This window comes from Lycium barbarum, chromosome 5 (genome assembly GCF_019175385.1).
Source record: "Lycium barbarum isolate Lr01 chromosome 5, ASM1917538v2, whole genome shotgun sequence".
NCBI classification, from domain to species: domain Eukaryota; kingdom Viridiplantae; phylum Streptophyta; class Magnoliopsida; order Solanales; family Solanaceae; genus Lycium; species Lycium barbarum.
This window is the reverse complement of record NC_083341.1, coordinates 16656805-16675255: the sequence shown is the minus strand read 5'-3', so window position 1 is coordinate 16675255 and position 18451 is coordinate 16656805. Positions and strand designations below refer to the sequence as shown.

Here is an 18451-nt window from a genome sequence, read left to right as displayed (position 1 = left end):
ATAAGGCATGTAATATTATAGCAGAAATTGATTTCGCGAGAGGGACAAAATGTGGCTAGTACATAAGGTTAGAAATTTAGGATGTTTCTGCTGTGCATTTTGGTACATATGTCCCCCATTTTGTATTGGGAAAATAACATTCTATTTCTACTCTTTTAGCCCATATTTTGAGTTTGTTACCCGGTTTAGCCCATATTTGTGTGTATAAACATCTTTTATATACTATTATACACTTTTATACAAAGTTGATACATTATGTATAATGCTTTCCCAGTATAATATTGTATAAATTGAAAATATGGCTACGTGACGCAATACTTTATGTTGGGCTGTACAAATGAATTGAAACTGAACCCAGTTCTCGAACTTTATTAAGCTCCTTCTATGAGCCTTTAAAATTAACACAAAGTTAATTAGTAGTATAAATTCTTATCTAGTGTTAAAAATTAATGAAGTGGCATAGATGAATTTTGGAAGCGAACGAAAGACAAGTGGGAGGATATAATATGAACTAATTTTGCGGGAAAAGAATTAAGATTATTAATTATATTTGACTTGTATGTTAGATTGGTCAAAATAAAGTATCATCACTGAAAGATGATACATATACTTCCCCTGAAACGTAAACGATTTCCAAAAAATAAGGATGATAATAGGGCAATTTGCAGGATCACCATTCGCTGGGGAGGTCTTTAATTTTTGTCCCTCAAATTCGTGATCTTTAACTTTTGCCTTTCGCTAAAATCTTCGAACCCCCACTCAATTAAAAATTTAAAAAAATTCGCAAGGTAGAGTTTGAATTCGCAAGGCAAAATTTGCATGGACAGAATTTTCAAATTTCTGCCTTGCGAATCCAAACATTTGACTTGCGATTTTTTTTTTTAACTAAGCTGGGGTTTGAACCCACAACCTTGGGGTATTAGGCGAAGGACAAAACTTAAAACCACCAATTTGAAGGACAAAAATGAAAGACCACCCCAAATGAAGGACAATCCGCGCAAAAACCCTTGTGTGACTTATTTGTTGGAACTTTTTTTTTTTCTTATTTTGGATGTTAGTTTGAGATTAGCATAATACATAAATAGGTCTTTAAATTTGCCCTCAGGTGACAAGTAAGTCCTCCAGCTTTGAGTGTACACAAGTAGACACCTCAACTTGTATAAAGTTGAACCCGTCAATACATGTTTCCGGCAGGTCATATGCAGTGGCAGATTCAGAATTTTCACTCGGGGGTTCGGAAAAAACAACAAAAGCTAAATATAAAAAAATAATGTTGTCAATGGGAATTGAACCCAGGACACTTGAGATAATTTTGAACACCCTGGACCGCTTGAGCTAACCTTTTACATTTGTTCAGTGTGTTCAAAAGTTAATATATGTACATAAATACAGAAAATCTACCCTATATATACACTATAATTTTTTGCTGAGGGTATTCGGGTGAACACCCTCGGACCCCTCTAAATCCCCCCCTGCTCATATGCATGAATTACACTCGCTCCTACGTGGATTAGTGACCCTTTCAGAGATTGGCAACTATTTTACACGTGTATTAATATAAGAATTGAGAATTTAAAAATAAACAAAGTAAAACTAAATGGTGAAAATCAATAATATAAATCTTCAGTTAAAAGCTTCCTCACCCGTTAATGGAGTTTCCAAAAATTTTGCTCCAAAAATTAATGCAAAAATGAAGAAGAAGCAGCATTGGAAAAATGATAAATATAGGAGTAATTCATTTAAAACAAAGTAAAACAAATGTGAGCTCTAACTCGTGTGAGGTTGGGTGTACATCACTTGAAATGCCATGTAGGACACTTGTGTTTACGTATTCAATTTTATACGAATTAAGGTGCCTATCTATGAATATTTAAAGTTAGAGGGCATACTTGTTAGTTGAAATCAAGTGAGGGCATACTTGTTAGTTGGAGTCAAGTTTGAGGGCTATGTATTAAGCCTTAGAGATTAATAGTCATAGTAAATGTTTGATGCATGTTATGGTCAAGAATGGGGGTTCATTATTTTGGTCGGTGTCATTAGTAATGGCAGTATTTAATTGTGTAAAGAGTATAATATTGAGCTGCAGTTGATGGAAAAAACAAGTGGTAATAACCAACCTAGTCACATAACTTCGTAACAATCCTGTGAAGCTTTCGCGAAATAATTTTGAGCGAACATCTGTTGGGTCATCATTCAATTCAAAGAATTTTTGTTCCTAAACAATACGTGAGATTTTCATTTCATAGGCCTTTTTTTTTTAAATTTGTATTTCCGCATTATACTATCTCATAAGTACTCAAGATATCTACATAAAATCACAAACTCTTTGGACTTTTTGCACAGAAAATTCATTGTTAAAAATTTTGGTAGGTTCCTTGAAAATGATTAAATTTTTGGATAATGTATATGATTTCTGGAGGAAGCTACTTGATAATATATATAGTTTTTTTTTTAAAGGGTAATTGACTTGGTTGTGTTGTGCGAGAATATACTATCTCTAATACAAGTTTGGAATTATATCGTCATATATTTAAAAAAAAAAATGATCAAACCCCAAAAAGATCAGCTAATCGATAAAACGTCGAATCGATTTGATTCTAACATTTGACAAATCCGACTTAATTGATATGAAGTCTTTTTATTTTATTTTATTTTTTAGATAAAACATGACCTAAACCGAACTACAAACAGCCTTACCTACACCCAATATTTTTCACTATTAGTGTTGCATTGCCAAACTTCTTGATTACGATATTCTTGACTCATGTCCCAAAGAAGGAGCCACACTTCGTGGAAACCCAAGAAAAGGATTTGTCCATTATTGATACCGAGTACATGTTTTTCTTTTTTAAAGGGAAAATACATTAAAACCCCCTAACGTATAGCCAGATTAATTATGACGCATCCAATCTTTGCGGGCGACTTATTACCCCCAGTCTTAATTTTTCAGTATTTTAATGACCTTTTTTGACTGACATGGCAAAAACAAATTGAAGCCCAGTTGCACAGTGGAAACTGTTGCACACTCTCCGCCACATTGGTGCCACGCTGCTGCCACGTCACTGTCACTTTTTTTTTTCATTTGATTTTTCTGCTGCCACGTCACTGCTGCGTTGCTGCTGCTGCTGCGGTGTGACGGCAGCGGTAGTTGCTGCTGCTGCGTTGTTGCTGCTGCTGCTGCGGTGTGGCGGCGGCGCCGGTTGCTGCTGCTGCGGTGTTGTTGCTACTGCTGCGGTGTGGCGGCGGCGGCGGTGTGGCGGGGGAGGCGGCGGTGGTTGCTGCTGCTGCTGCATTGTTGTTGTTGTTGCTGCTGCTGCGGTGTGACGGCGGCAGCGGCGGTGGTTGAGGAGAAAGAAGAAGAACGAGAAAAATAAATTGCATTTAACGATTGAAATGTGAAAGAGAGGGAGGGTGGGGGTGGGTGAGAGGATAAAATATAAATAAATTTTTAAAAATTATTTTTTGTTAAAATATCTCGTTTGGACCATTTTCACTCGCCATAATTTTTTTTTTTTGCCACGTCAGTCGAAAATGGTACTAAAATACTGAAAAATTAAGACTGGGGATAATAGGTCGCCCGCAAAGGTTTGGTGCGTCATAATTAATCTGGCTATACGTTGGGGGTTTTAATGTATTTTCCCTTTTTTTAATTCAAACTACACCATATATATGATAATAATAATAATTATGTTGTTATTCTAATTAATTAGTGTCTGTTACATATTTAGATTTAGATTTACATTTACATGGGTTTCTTGTGTTTCAATATTGCTAAATTTTTGACATTTTAGTATAAGAACTTTTTTTGAATTATATGTAACAATTATAATATAAACAAGTCAAGCTAGTTAGTACGCCTCAATTGGACCTAATTCATTACAATAGTTAAAGTTAATATAAAGTCTCATTAACATGCCAGTAGCATGATAGTCTTGTTCTCTAATATCACAGGCTGTCGATATTTTTATTATTACAAACTTTTAAATAAATTTTAAAAATTAACAAACATTAAAGGTAATGTAAGTGTAGCAACTTAATTATGATTTAATATATATATATTGTGTTTGTCGCCAAAGATAATAAGTATCATAATATTTTGCTTTCACAAACTTAAAATTCTTTATATGTGTCCATAATATACAATCCTTGGTCCTTTCTTTTTATGGAAAAATTATGCGATACGTGATAAATACTAAAACTATATTTATGAAAAGTAGTTAAATTTTGAATTTTATAGCAAATACGCAACGCACGCTGATACATCTCTTTCGTGCTATATGCGTTGACTTAACTATTTTGCACGATTTCAGTTGATAAGGGAAGAAGGACAAACCGAGCCCCTAGTGGTCCTTATCACACAAATTTAAACTTCTTCTTTCATTTCCTTTCTTCCATCTTTCTTTCTATACAGTTACACGCTAATACACACAGTTGATACACCCGATATAACTCTTCCGTTGATACATCAGATATCTGCCTTCCGCCTGATACAAATCTTCCGACTGCTACCTGATACCTGCTTCCGTCTAATATAGCTCTTTCAACTGATACGCTCGATACCCGCCTTCTGTCTCATACAACAACTATAACTACATTTCTAAATACGCAGAACTGTACATATGTTTCGCAATTACGCTAACATTTATGAAATTTTCTCTCTTTTTTATCTTTAAATTACTTTTGGCATAACTTATACAAGTAGTAGGTTGGTCAAATGTTTGATTGCTAGAATCTAAGAATATATAGTTAGAAGACAAAGTAGTTTGATTAAACTACTTAATTAGTCATTATCATATTTTTCCTCCCCACTATATAAATAGCTTTCCCGCCGCACATTGTCCTCTCTCTCTCTACACACACACAGAGACACAGTGAATAGTCACAAGTGTTTTGAGTGTTTAGTCCCTTTTCTATCTTTGCTCTGCAAAAAAAACCCTAATCTTAACATGAAGCTCCGTTCTCGTCCTTCATCCTCTTCAACTAAAGGTAAAAAAATAATTTCTTTTACTCTTTTTTTTTTAATCTGGTGCTTTATACATGTGCGATCATATGTCCTTTTTAAAAAAGAAAACAAAATTGGTATGAATTTGCATTTTTGAAAAATGTTTTGCTTGAATTTTACTGATTCCGCGTGTAAAATGGAAATTGTTGAGGGTGTGTTTGGAAAAATCCTTCTTTTGTTTTTTGGTTGTTTCTGTTGCTGTATACATGTGCGATTATATGTCTTTAAATCTTTTGGTGTGACTTTACATTTTTTTTTTTTTTTTTTGTTGTTGAATATTTACTGATTGCTCGAGTAAAATGAAAATTATTTAGGGTGTGTGTGTTTCTTTTTTGGTATGGATGAATTATGTGCGATTATATGTCTTTTTTTCTTTTGGTGTGAATTTGCAATTTTTTTAAGTTGGATTTTACTGATTGTACGAGTAATATTGAAGTTGTTTAGGGTGTGTTTGGTTTAGAGGAATTTTCAACTTTCCCATGTTTTTGTTGGTCAGAATGGGTTGGAAAAATTCTTTCTTTACTTTTTTTTTTTTTTTGGGTGTGAATTTTTGCATTATTTTAATAGTTTTTTGGTTGAGTTTTTACTGATTGTGTGAGTAAAATGGAATTGTTTAGGGTGTGTTGGTATGGTGGGATTTTCAGTTTTCCCATGTTTTGGTTGGTAAAAAAGATATTTTCTCTAGAAAAAAACAAGTTACTCCCGCCGTTTCAATTTGTTTGTCTGGTTTTGACCTGACACGGGGTTTAAGAAAGTAAATAAGTCTTTTGAATCTTGTGGTATTAAATTAAAGATTTGTAGAATGTACCAAAATGTCCTTTAATATGTGGTCTTGAATATGCCATGTTGAAAGTTAGAATTAAAGAGTTGAGAAAAAAGGGAAGAGACATTCGTTTTTAAACGAACTAAAAAGGAAAGTAAGACAAACAAATCGAAACAGAGGGAGACTTAAGAATCAGGAAAATGACCTCCCTTTGGGAGTTCGTCTATCCAATCCCAAGTGGGGTGACCTGGCTGTCGATGAATTGGAGTGACATCCTTGGTTCGAATCACAACTGAAATGACACTAGGTGAATGATCGTGATAGATTTTTCTGGTACTTGTGTTGATTGGAGATAATAGGTATCCGGAGATAGTCAAGATGTGAGCGATACCACTGTTATAATAAAAAATGTTTTACCCTAACTGATTGTTTTGGTTAAGGAGTTAAGGGGTTGATTGATTGAACCGAAATGGTTATCCTCTCTGTCATTTTTTCAAAAAGTTTGTCCCCATCATTAGAAAAAAATGAGCCTATTTGTTTCAAAAATTATATTTTTCATTTTCTTAAATTTTTTGTGTGTGATGAAGTATTTCTCGGACATGGCATGTGTCATACATATCTATATCCAGTATGTGTTGTATATATAAGTGAATGATGTGGTTGGACTTGCATGTGAATTGTGAAAGTAGGAGAATCAAGCCGCCAATATCAGGACAGTTCTGATGAGGATGATGTTCTTGCTATGTCTTTGGATTCTGATGACTATGGAAGCAGTGATGAAGGTATTCCCTATAACTTTGATTTTGATGCAAATATTATCTGCTTATGAGTAACATGCCCTCAATTTGGTCTTTTCTGATTGTTGAAACTACAGTGACATTTTTATAGCGTGCTGGGACTTTGTACTAATTGATTAATTATCTATGCAGATGAAGTAATTAATTTGTTGAACGAAGGCCAAACTAGTGGAGTTCTTGATAGTGATTATGTAACAGAGGAAGTTTGGTCCGAGATAACAAAAAGAAGGAAATTGGGATCCTATAGAAAAAAGGGCCAAAAGAGTATCAAAATAAAAGAAGAGCAGGTAGAAGAAGAGGAGCACGCAGATTGGATGAATGAAGTAGGAGGGGGTGGTGAAGTAGATACTGGCTATCGTCTATTGATGGGGAGGATAGAGGATAGGAAGAAGAACCGTGACAAGAGTAAAAAGAAGAGAGGAGCCACTTTGATGTGGGAGATCTGGGAAGAAGAGAACGATAGGTGGATGGCTGAAAACTATACAAATGATCTAGACTTGAATGGTCAGAACGAGTTGGTGACTGAAACTGTTGAGCCACCATCTGACTTGATCATGCCCTTGCTGAGGTACCAGAAAGAGTGGTTGGCTTGGGCATTGAAGCAAGAAGAATCTACCGCTAGAGGCGGTATTCTTGCTGATGAAATGGGGATGGGAAAGACTGTTCAAGCCATAGCTCTTGTGCTTGCTCAACGCGAATTAGGGCAAGCAATTTCTGATTCCCGTTTGCTTTCACCTGCCCCTTGTACTTCCCAGGAGCTCCCAGCAGTGAAAGGAACCCTTGTTATATGTCCTGTTGTTGCTGTGATTCAGTGGGTCAGTGAGATTGACCGCTTCACCACTAAAGGAAGCAACAAAATTCTTGTTTATCATGGTGCCAACAGGGAGAAAAATATTGACAAATTCGCGGAATATGATTTTGTTATCACTACATACTCCACAGTGGAGGCTGAGTATAGGAAAAATGTGATGCCACCAAAACAAAAATGCCAGTGGTGTGGAAAACCTTTTTACGAACAAAAGTTGTCTGTTCACCAGAAGTACTTTTGTGGACCAGATGCTGTTAAAACTGCTAACCAATCAAAGCAGCAGAGCAAGAAGTCAAAGCCAGTAGGAAAAACCTCAAAGCTGAAAAAAGACTACAGTGATTCAGAAATTGATATGGGCAAAAGAGGTCGTGGGAAGGTAAAGGAGCGCAAGAGCGAGACTGATGCTGGTTCTATTGATGATTCAGCCAGTGTCGGTCAAGATATGTCCACGAAGAAGTCAATTTTGCACTCTGTGAAATGGAATCGTATCATTTTGGATGAGGTAATCATTGCATAACTAGACCCACATATTTGTTTTGTCTGACCGAGAAGTCCGTCTGGGGCCATCCCTTTGGGCCAACCACAACCTTCGGAACTCGGGGATGATGGGCCCGCCCCTCTACTTGCATATACATTTAGATGTTGTTGCTTTATTTTTGACTGGCATCTTCTCAAAGTTCACATTTATAGGTTTTGTCTGACGTTTGTGAAATTTGTTGGTTTTCTAGATATGGTTCCCATCTGCTTTTCTTGCACTTTCTTCCTGTAAACGTCTTATCCTCCTTTTGTTATGTTGTAGCTCAAGCATCAGTTTTCTTCCAGACAATCAAGCTATTCATAAAATATGTAAAGCTGGAATGTGGAATGGTGATTTCTTTTGGAGCTAGAGAATGAAGATTCTTATGGTGCATATGGAACTGATTTAGCTAACTGATTTAACACAATGGGCGAAAGCTTGCACATATGATTCGACGCTTTACGTGATCTGCCTTTCAAAAAAATGATAGCTTGAAAGAAGTTTGTCTTTGTCCTAAAGCACATTGCAATACTCAATTGCTTATGACATGAAACTTTTATGTGCATTCTTGTTTGGTCTTCACACCTTGTTTTATCATTTTTAACAAGGTAATGTTGATTTTGGTCTTCATAGTGAAGCATGTCTGTTCTCTCTGTTATATAGAAAACTAACTAATAATTAACTTGTGCCTGTTCCTTCCAACTATATGATTATACTATACATAGGGCATAAACTGTTTGCAGCTGCATCTAAAAGTTTCTTTACGTGTGATACAAAGCCTTCATCTGCAGCTATATATATGTGTGTGATACAAACCCTTCATGTGCAGTTTTCTAACTGATTGCACTTTTGTGGCATAGGCCCATTATGTGAAAGATAGACGCTCCAACACTACAAGAGCTATTCTTGCGCTAGAATCTTCTTATAAGTGGGCCTTAAGTGGTACTCCCCTCCAGAACCGTGTAGGAGAGTTGTACTCACTTGTAAGTTTATTGGGATTAATGTTCTCTAGTGGTTAACGTAATTCACAACTTCATTTTTTGAAATTAAACACATCCTTACTTTTGGACAGGTCCGTTTCCTGCAAATGATTCCTTACTCTTACTACTTCTGCAAAGATTGTGATTGCAGAGTTCTGGACTATAGGTATACTTGAAGTTTCTTTCTGATCTTTGCACCTAACTTGGATGGAGAAACAAATTTATTGCTCAAGATTTATTTTATATTTACTCTGTTACAAGTTTTCATTTTTACCGAATTTGTCGTTGAATGTTTCAATGACTGTTGAAATCGTTCTTCCTTGAATCTTTCTTTATTTTGCACCATTTTGAAAACTCTTGTATTCTGTTCCTTTCATATTTGTATTTATTGTAGCTCATCCGAGTGCCCACATTGCCCCCACAAATCTGTTCGGCATTTTTGCTGGTGGAATAGAGTAAGTTATCAAATTGATATACTTATTTTGGTGTTTCCTGTTGATTCTGACAAAAAAATTGTTGCTGACATGGAGAGGTTGATACATCTTCTGTTTCTAGTATATTGCCTCACCCATACAAGCTCAAGGGAATCACAGGACTGGTAGAGATGCGATGGTTTTGTTGAAACACAAAATTTTGAAAAGCATATTGCTAAGACGTACTAAAAAGGGAAGGGCTGCTGATCTTGCACTTCCTCCGAGGATTGTAAGTTTTGGTTCACATTAATGCGTTGCTTGAGTTGATAATGGTTTTCTGTCCACTTTAGCCTGTTGCTTACTTTTGCATTCAGGTTACCTTGCGCAAAGATTCTTTGGATGTGAAAGAAGAAGACTACTACACATCACTATACAATGAAAGCCAGGCACAGTTTAATACGTATGTCATCTATTTTAGTCAGTACTTATGCAACTAGATGCTTTCTTTTTTGATTAAGCACCGGTGTCCGGGTCTCTTTGAGCCCCGACTAATCCCGGGGGTGCACAGGCCCTCGGCAAGGAGTTTCCCGCAAGTGCACCACGGGTAATGCTTTCTTGTTTGCATATCATCTTTCTTTGGTAATGTTCTCATTCAATTTGTATAAATGGGACAGCTCATGGTCTTTTTCTTGTGTGTTATCTTTTTTGGTATTTCGATCGAGTGCTTGCATGGTATATGTTTCATCTGATTGCTATCTGTTAAGTCATCCTGAAAACACACTGCCGTTTCTTTCTTGGAAATCCCGAAAAAGAATCATTTTACATCGTTTCTCATGGAAAATGCTCAATACTAGCTACTTTCACCTTGTGAAAGTAAATATTGAGAGCCAGAATAAACAGTGTATTTTTTTTCTTATTATCACTATATTGTTTCTTCCTGATGTATTTTGGTGCAGATACATTCAAGCTGGTACTTTGATGAATAACTATGCTCACATTTTTGATCTACTCACTCGCCTGCGACAGGTACGGAGATCGTGCTTTCAATCTTAACTGTTCTGTATAATGTGTTTTGGTACCTGCATGTATTTGGTTTTAGTTGTGAAAGTGTTGCTACTATAGGTTCATTGTTAACCTTCAAACAATGGATCTAATGCATTTTATTTACGAAGAAACATATCTATACTTCTACATCTATTGTGGTAAAAGCACTAAGCCATGGAAATGAAATACTTGATGAGAAATCTTTTAGTATTGCAGAACTCAGAGAAAATAATTCTTACCAAGACAAAACCCTTAACTTAGATAAACGATCAAAACAGGAATTGCAAACTACTCGGAAATTCTACTTCTACACAATATCATTGGCAGCACTAGCGATCCTAGGTTAAAGATCAGCACACTCTTTCCCAATTGGGCAAGAGACTGCAGACCCTTCTGTTTCACCCTTTGGACTCACAATCACCCCAGTATTATCTTCGAAGTACATGTTAACAGCATCCTACCTATGCCATGGCTTGCGACCAATGACAGCAGGCATAACCTTCTTCTTAAGATCTGACTTACCCTTGTTGACAGTGGGCAAGTTAACCTGTTAAGCTTGATCCCTTTCATGGAAATGATGGGCAGATTCTCTGCATCGGTGTTATTAGTGCAGTTCACCGTCACCACTGCTGGCAAACCCAGCGACATGCTGAATCCTTGTCCTCAATTTGACATTGTGGACGGCATTGATCTTCGCGGTCCCTCTCTTATCTCTCAAAAACTGAAGAGTGGATCTAATGCGTTTTTACTGATTAGAATCATATTATTGGGGCAAATACTAGAGATATAGTTTACAGTTTATTTATTAGGATAACTTTTTGATAACGTCATTTATTAAGATCACTTGGCTTGTAGAATTAGCCTCTGAATTAGGTTGGATAGAGTTGTCTGCTGTTCATTACAAATTTTCCGTAATCACCAAATAAACTAAGCTGGGGAGGTGTGGGATTATATTTCAGTAATGCTAGTCACCTGTGAATCGAGGTGAAAAGTAATGCTCCACAATTTTGAATAGAGATATACAATTTCTTGTGATATTTTTCTCCTCTTTGCTTCCTTCTTCCGTTCTAATCACTTCCTTATCTTTTGATTTAGTAAACTAAACAAGTATACAAGAAACCAAATGTTGGTTCCCCAAATAGAAACAAACTCAAAGTCAGTTTTGAAAAATCTAATTAGTTTTGCTTTCTAGATTCAGAGCCCGTTTGGATTGGCTTATAAGTTGCTTATAAGCTGTTTTCAGCTTTTTTGAGTGTTTGGCTGGCTAGCTTAAAGTCATTTTGTGCTTGAAATAAGCCTAAAAAATTAATTGGGCCCGTTTGGTTAGCTTATCTAAAGCAGCTTATAAGTTGGAAACAGCTTATAAGCCAAAAAAAATAAGTTGGCCTACCCCAATTTTTTTTTTTTTTTTTTTTTTTTTAGCTTATAAGCTGTTTCCAGCTTATAAGCTGCTTTTTTTAAGCCAGCCAAACAGGCTCTCAAAACCAATTCTCTGTTATTGGAAGATGGCCTTCTTCAAACAAGCAACAAGTGTAAAACCTTGTCTTCCGAAAAGATGAACCAAAGCAACTTTAAATGCTACTCTGCTCCTCTCCCACTATTGTCTCTGCCTGGGTATTTTCCTCCATTCCCGCAACATCAGTCGCAGTTTGGTCTTCACCTGCCGCTGCTGCTTGTGCCTAGATCAGTGTTGACATCCATTCCCCATCTCGTGGCGTTTATATTCCTCCCTTAAGCCATTTTTCCTGCAACTATTTTCATTATAAGTTTTCCAGTCACCACTTAATTTTTTCCGTCAATACTTTTTTCCTTTTTTAGATTTTGTGCTAGCATGCACTTTTCAATTTAATTAATCCTTTTTTCCTTCATTTTTTTTCTGTACTATTTAATTCTTTCGTCTTGTAATATTCATTACTATTCTTTCTATATGATGAAGTGTCAACTCCACCCATGAGAACGCCCTAGCGAGGAGTCCGCAGTGATCCTTTCTTATTATGTTTACTTGGTCAAGTGAATCCTCATCCATATGATTTGGAGGTGGACTGAGTTTCCTACTAGGTTATCCATCCGTTTTTTGTAATAATTACATCACGATATCTTATTGAATTTAGGTTCACGTAAGTGGATGCAACATTTGGACGCCAAATCAATTAAAAAAACATTATGTGAGACAAAATTTAAGATGCTAAACCCACCGTTGGTTTGGATCATAAAAACCCAACCTGATGTGTAATCCAGTGTGGCAAAATGTTGACAAGGATTGCAATCTAGCCTACTATCCCCTTGCTAGTAATTTAAGTTTGAAGGATACAATCCCAATTATCCAGTTTAATTATATGGTCCTTAAGCAATGGCATTGAATGTGTCAAAAATGCATATATGTAAAATTACTGTCTTCTGAAACTCTTCTCATATTGAAGTGCCTATTTTATATTTCTTATTTTTTAATTCCTTGAATGAAGAAGTGCCACACAAGAACAAGAACGAGTTTTCACTTCATTACTCTCCTTTGTTATTGCAATTGATTGCTCTGATTATTTTTTTGTTTTTTAGTATGCCTTGGCTACGATTTTCTGTATTTGGAATGTTATCCTCCACTATATGACCTTATATACAAACCTTGCCTCCTCCTGTTGCATCTTCTGAACTTCCGTAATATTTTAGGCCGTTTAAGAAATAAAAGCTCAAACTTCATGTACTAAAGCACACAATTTGACTTTCTATGATATATGCATGCATGCTTCTATCTCAAAAAGTGATAACTTAGCAAAATTTTGCTTATATTTGATTGATTTTATTTTTACTTTATTTTTTGTGGGATCTGACCACAGGCAGTTGATCATCCTTATCTTGTGGTATACTCAAGTACTGCTTTGGCTAGAAATGGACACATAAATGATGCAGGCTATGTTGAACAACCATGTGGTTTATGCCATGATCCAGTAGAAGATCCAGTTGTGAGTTGCATCCCCTCCCCCTTCCATAAAAAAAAGAAGTAAAAAGTATAAAAGAAACAAAAAAAAGAAAAAAAAACGGGGAAAAGGAAAGGAACATGCTCATCAAGAAACTTGATACTTCACCAATGTTGAATTTTATGGAGTTCCAACTCGCACTAAATTAATATTTTGTATATTTTATGATGGATATTTCAAATCTTAATGTGGCCGTATTCCTTCGCAACTATGTCTTTTCAAAAGTATTCTGAATAGCTTTTCTAGCCTTCTTTAAGTGCCCAAGCTTCTGCAAATTCTTTTCCAACACCATACGAAAGACCTCAATTTTTTACTAGAAATGCTTTTAGGAATGCCTTTTAACACCTACAAGGACTTCCTTAAAACTTATGGACTTCTTGATTTAAATTCTTGTACCTCATTTCTTGACAACCTAAGAAAGATGCTATGAATTCCTTAACTATTATTCTGTTGTTTGATCAGACTTTCTTATACAACTGTGCACCTCTTTTGATTATTGCAGGTTACTTCTTGCACACATGTCTTTTGCAAGTCATGTCTGATAAGTTTTTCTGCAAGTGTGGGACAAGTTTCATGCCCTTCATGTTCTAAACCACTTACAGTGGATTTCACCGCAAATGATAAGGGGGATCAGAAATCTAAAGCGACTATCAAAGGGTTTAGGTCTTCAAGTATACTGAACAGAATTTGTCTTGATGATTTCCAGACAAGCACAAAAATAGATGCTTTGGTATTCAATTACTTTTCAATCAATAACTATAACTTATCTTGCCTTTATATTTTGCTTTATGGTTTTTGTGCAAGGGGCTGCAATACTGCATCATTTGCAGGCACTAAATATCCTATGCCATCTAACTTTACCAGATATAGGACCAAGATGATTTTATGCATGCAATAGTTCAGAGGATGGTTTCAGTCTTTCTAGGTGTTGTATCTTGGTGAATTTGCCTTACATGCACCTAGAAAATTAATTTGTCAAGTTTGGTTTTGTGCAAACGGGGAATAAATGAGGTTAATTGAAGTTTTGCTTACCATTGGAATGTTGCATCAAATACCACCCCCCCACTTTGAGTGAAATTAATTGAGGAATAAATTGTGGTCTCATTCTTATTTATATCCTTTGACATTATGGCTTAAACTATTCCAATCTTATTATTGTTAATATCCGCTGTACCTCCTTTTGGTAGTAAGACCCCTATTTGAAGTGCTAAGGTGAAGTGTGCCTATGCTTCGTTCTCATTGTTTGGTTTATTGGTTCTAGAGAGAAGAAATAAGGTTCATGGTTGAAAGAGATGGTTCTGCAAAAGCAATAGTCTTCAGCCAATTCACATCGTTTTTGGATCTGATACACTATTCTTTACAGAAGGTAAGACATGTTATCTTTATCCCCTTCTCACCTACCCCTCTTTTTGCCATCAGTAGTTACAGCGAAAAAAACATGTCCTGTGTGCATTTGGCAGTCGGGCATCAGTTGTGTTCAGTTAGATGGATCCATGACTATGGCTGCAAGAGATAATGCAATTACAAGATTTACTGAGGATCCAGATTGCAGGATATTCCTTATGAGCTTGAAAGCCGGTGGTGTTGCCCTCAATCTTACAGTGGCATCACATGTAAGGTTTTTCTTTCCTTTCTCTGTCAATGCAGATTCTTCATTTCTTGTCAAATACCAGGTGTTTTGATCTATTGTTGAATTCCTTCTGCTCATCAGGTTTCAAATATTTATTTTGTTTGGGATATTTTAACTTCTTCTCTGTGCACCTAAGGAATAGAGATCCTATTTGGACTTGTAATTTTCCGTTGAATGACCTAGACTACTTTGCTTGACGTGTCGCTCTTTTCCTGAACTTTACTAGGTTTTCTTGATGGATCCTTGGTGGAATCCTGCTGTGGAGCGGCAAGCCCAAGATAGAATCCATCGAATAGGGCAGTATAAACCAATCAGGTGCGTGTTTGTATTTCTTCAACCAGCTATACTAATGAAAGGAACTTATTGTTGTTTTCTCGTTTCTAGGGTTGTGAGATTTGTGATTGAGAATACCATTGAGGAGAGGATCTTAAAGTTGCAAGAGAAGAAGGAACTAGTTTTTGAAGGGTAAGTTTCCCCAACTTCATTGTGCTAGTTTTATGTGTATTCAGAGAAAATAATTGTAGAAATTGCACGGTTTGCCCTTCAAATGGGCTGTTGAGTGATTTTGACATGTTCCCTTCACAAATGATTTCAGGATAAATTCAGAGAATCAAGTATTATTTTCTTCTCTAGATTATAGGCTGAGATGAGCTTTATATGGAGTGACATGGTCAGAGGCTTAGTTGTTGTTGTTGTCTAGATGCTTACAACTAATAATTAAGACAGTTGGGCTAGGGATTGAAATAGGGTCCTACACTGTTTTATCTTTTTATTTTTATAAATGGAATAGGGTCATACATGGAGAGGTCAAATAGGTTGTTTAGGGTTTCTCGTTCATATAAGTTGCAACGATAAACACTTAAATGCTTCTCCCCTCAAATTTCATTTGGATAGATACTATTGGCTTAGAGCCCGTTTGGATTGGCTTACAGCTTAAAGCTGTTTGCAGCTTATAAGCTGAAAAAAATAAGTTGGGGTAGTCCAACTTATTTTTTTTGGCTTATAAGCTGTTTTCAGCTTATAAGCTGCTTTAGATAAACTAAGTCAAATGGGTTCAATTATTTTTTTGAGCTTATTTTAAGCATAAAATGACTTTAAGCTGGCCAGCCAAACACTCAAAAAAGCTGAAAACAGCTTATAAGCCAACTTATAAGCCAATCCAAACGGGCTCTTATTCTGTTTGACACTTGGCTTCTTTCTCGGCCACTACTCCATTTACTCTCTGATGTGCTGATTGTCCAATATTGATGTTTTGTGCAGGACGGTCGGTGGCTGTTCTGAGGCCTTGGGGAAACTAACAGAGGCAGACTTGAAATTCTTGTTTGTAACCTAAATTAGATTATGTTCTCTTACTTGGTTCAGCAAGAAAGATCATTTGATCTTGTTTAGTTTCTTGCTTGAATCTTGTACTTAGTGTTTTTGCTTTTGCGAAGTAGGAAAGGCGACTGTTTTTTATCTATCCAGAGAACTGCTGTTGTTTTTGCATCACCTTAACTTTGTCATCACCTGCTGGAATTGTAAATTATTCTTGTTTAATCAGGTGTGATGATACATGCATCTTAGATTCGTGTTCTCATCACTCATCTTGCAGATATGTTGAATTGTAAATTTTTGTAGAACTTGCCTTTTACTTTGTTAGGTTCCATTTGATCACATAATACCCCGGTATCATTTTTTTCATTTCAATTGTCTTATTTTGATTCTCTCTTTAATATCTCCATGTATATTCTCATAGAACAAGGAGCTTAGGTATTTGAATTGTTTGCATTTAGGCAAAGCAGTCCGGCATTACTCCTACATCATTTTCATTCTTCTTACGTTGTGTAAACTTGGAGTGCTAGTGTTTTATCGTAGTCCAAAGCCTTTAGTTGGCACCCTCGTACGTTTCGTCATTCAACACAATATTATAAATAGCATACATATGAGACTTCATTTTGTATAGTGTTAGTTAGCTGACTTAGCCCATCCATAACTAGAATAAGTAAGTCTCGGGTGAATCATAGTTTTGAAGTCCTCCTTTAGTCTCTACCATTGTTTTTACACTATGGACAGTTCCTTCGTACATATCCTTTATAAATTATAACATTCGTATAATTAATATGATATGCATTCATTTCTTCTCCATTAAATATAATTTTTTTGAGGTATAATATGCTTTGACTCTTATAGATAGTCAAAAATATATTATATAAGATGAACGAACCTTAAATAATCGAGTATTGTGGGATAAGAAATTGGGCAATTTGCACGATTGCGATTGCCCTTATTCGGGGGTGGTCTTTAATTTTCGTCCTTCACCTAAAATATCCTAGGATTCTGGTTTCGAACTCCGATTTAGTCAAAAAGAAAAAGTTTCGCAAGGTAGAGTTTCATTGGAAAATTAGCCTATTCGGGCGGCCTAACTTTTATAGAAATCCAGCAGAGTAGAAAAAAAAAATTTGCCTTATACAAACCTCTGCTTTAAGGCAAAAGAGAAAAAGATAATTATTTTTTTGCCTTAAGTCAAATCTCTACCTTAAGGCAAAAATTCTGTCTTAAGAATTAACCTCTGCCTTAAGTTTAAGGCAAATTCTGCTTATAAGACAAACTTTTCGCGAAATTTTTTATTTTAACAAAGCAGGGATTCGAACTCAGAACCTCGTGATATTTCGACCATTTTTTTAAGCGAAGGGCAAAAATTAAAGACCAGCAATTTGAGGGGAAAAATTTAGAGACCAGCGCCTTTGAAGGGCAATCCGTGCCAAAAGAATGTAAGAAATTACTTCTTACTCTAATTGAAAATAATAATGTGTTTGTTTAAAACACGAATGCAATTAGAGAATTTTTTTTTTTTTTTGGTAAAATAACTATTTAAAATGTATCTTTTAATATGAGTTCGAGTCACCAAAGTCACCACGGAAGCAAGAGGGAAGGATGAAAAAAGTGTCTTTCAACTTTTGTAATTTTTCTCTAATGGTATTTGGATGATTTTTTATTTTTTTTTGGAAAAAGCTCTAAATGATTTTCAGAAATAAAGCTTCATTAATTTTTTAAAACAAACACCTTGCAACAGGTAAAAGTTAAAAAAAAAATTAAAAAAAAAAAATAATAAAAGATGGAAAAAGTTCCCCCTCGGAGAGTAGGGAATCTAAACAAAAAAAGGACAAAAAAAAAAAAAAAAGACGGTAATCTTTGGATGACCAATTGTCAATTATCAAATACCACTTCTTGATTTCTAGAGCCCAAGACTTTTGTAACCCAAAAATAAATTTTTGAAACCAAAATAACCCATTAAAAAAAAAAAACTTAAATAGGCTTTACGCACAGATTATGTGCGTAAAAGGACCAAAGTGTAGTTTTACACTAAAGTCCTTTTACCCACAGAATATGTGCGTAAAAGAGCCAAATATATCGGGCCCTTCGTCTTCCCCACTGGTCCCCCCGAATTCGAAAAAAAAAATGAAAATCAGCCATTAAAGGTCCCTTTCCGAGGTCCCACGCGATCAAAAACATCGTTTTCTTGTTGATTTCCAACCCAAAAGTGGT

General features: G+C 35.7%; 1 protein-coding gene and 1 pseudogene across 2 annotated transcripts; one reads left to right on the top strand and one right to left on the bottom strand.

The window, feature by feature from the left end:
• Window positions 1-4702: 4702 nt before the first annotated feature.
• On the top strand, window positions 4703-16488 carry LOC132640573 (DNA repair protein RAD16). 2 transcript variants are annotated; one of them, XM_060357203.1, is made up of 16 exons: window positions 4703-4986; window positions 6452-6547; window positions 6695-7872; window positions 8748-8870; window positions 8960-9033; window positions 9262-9322; window positions 9423-9569; window positions 9655-9740; window positions 10237-10306; window positions 13156-13281; window positions 13799-14026; window positions 14558-14662; window positions 14757-14909; window positions 15153-15241; window positions 15311-15391; window positions 16187-16488. In XM_060357203.1, exons 1-16 carry the CDS (start codon window positions 4947-4949, stop codon window positions 16257-16259), a joined length of 2730 nt encoding a protein of 909 aa, XP_060213186.1. In that variant the 5' UTR covers window positions 4703-4946; the 3' UTR covers window positions 16260-16488. The 2 variants fall into 2 exon arrangements, with proteins under 2 accessions (XP_060213186.1, XP_060213187.1); XM_060357204.1 differs by having other exon boundaries at window positions 4796-4986; window positions 6455-6547.
• On the bottom strand, window positions 10632-10972 carry LOC132640574 (large ribosomal subunit protein uL14x/uL14z/uL14y-like; annotated as a pseudogene).
• Window positions 16489-18451: the final 1963 nt, after the last annotated feature.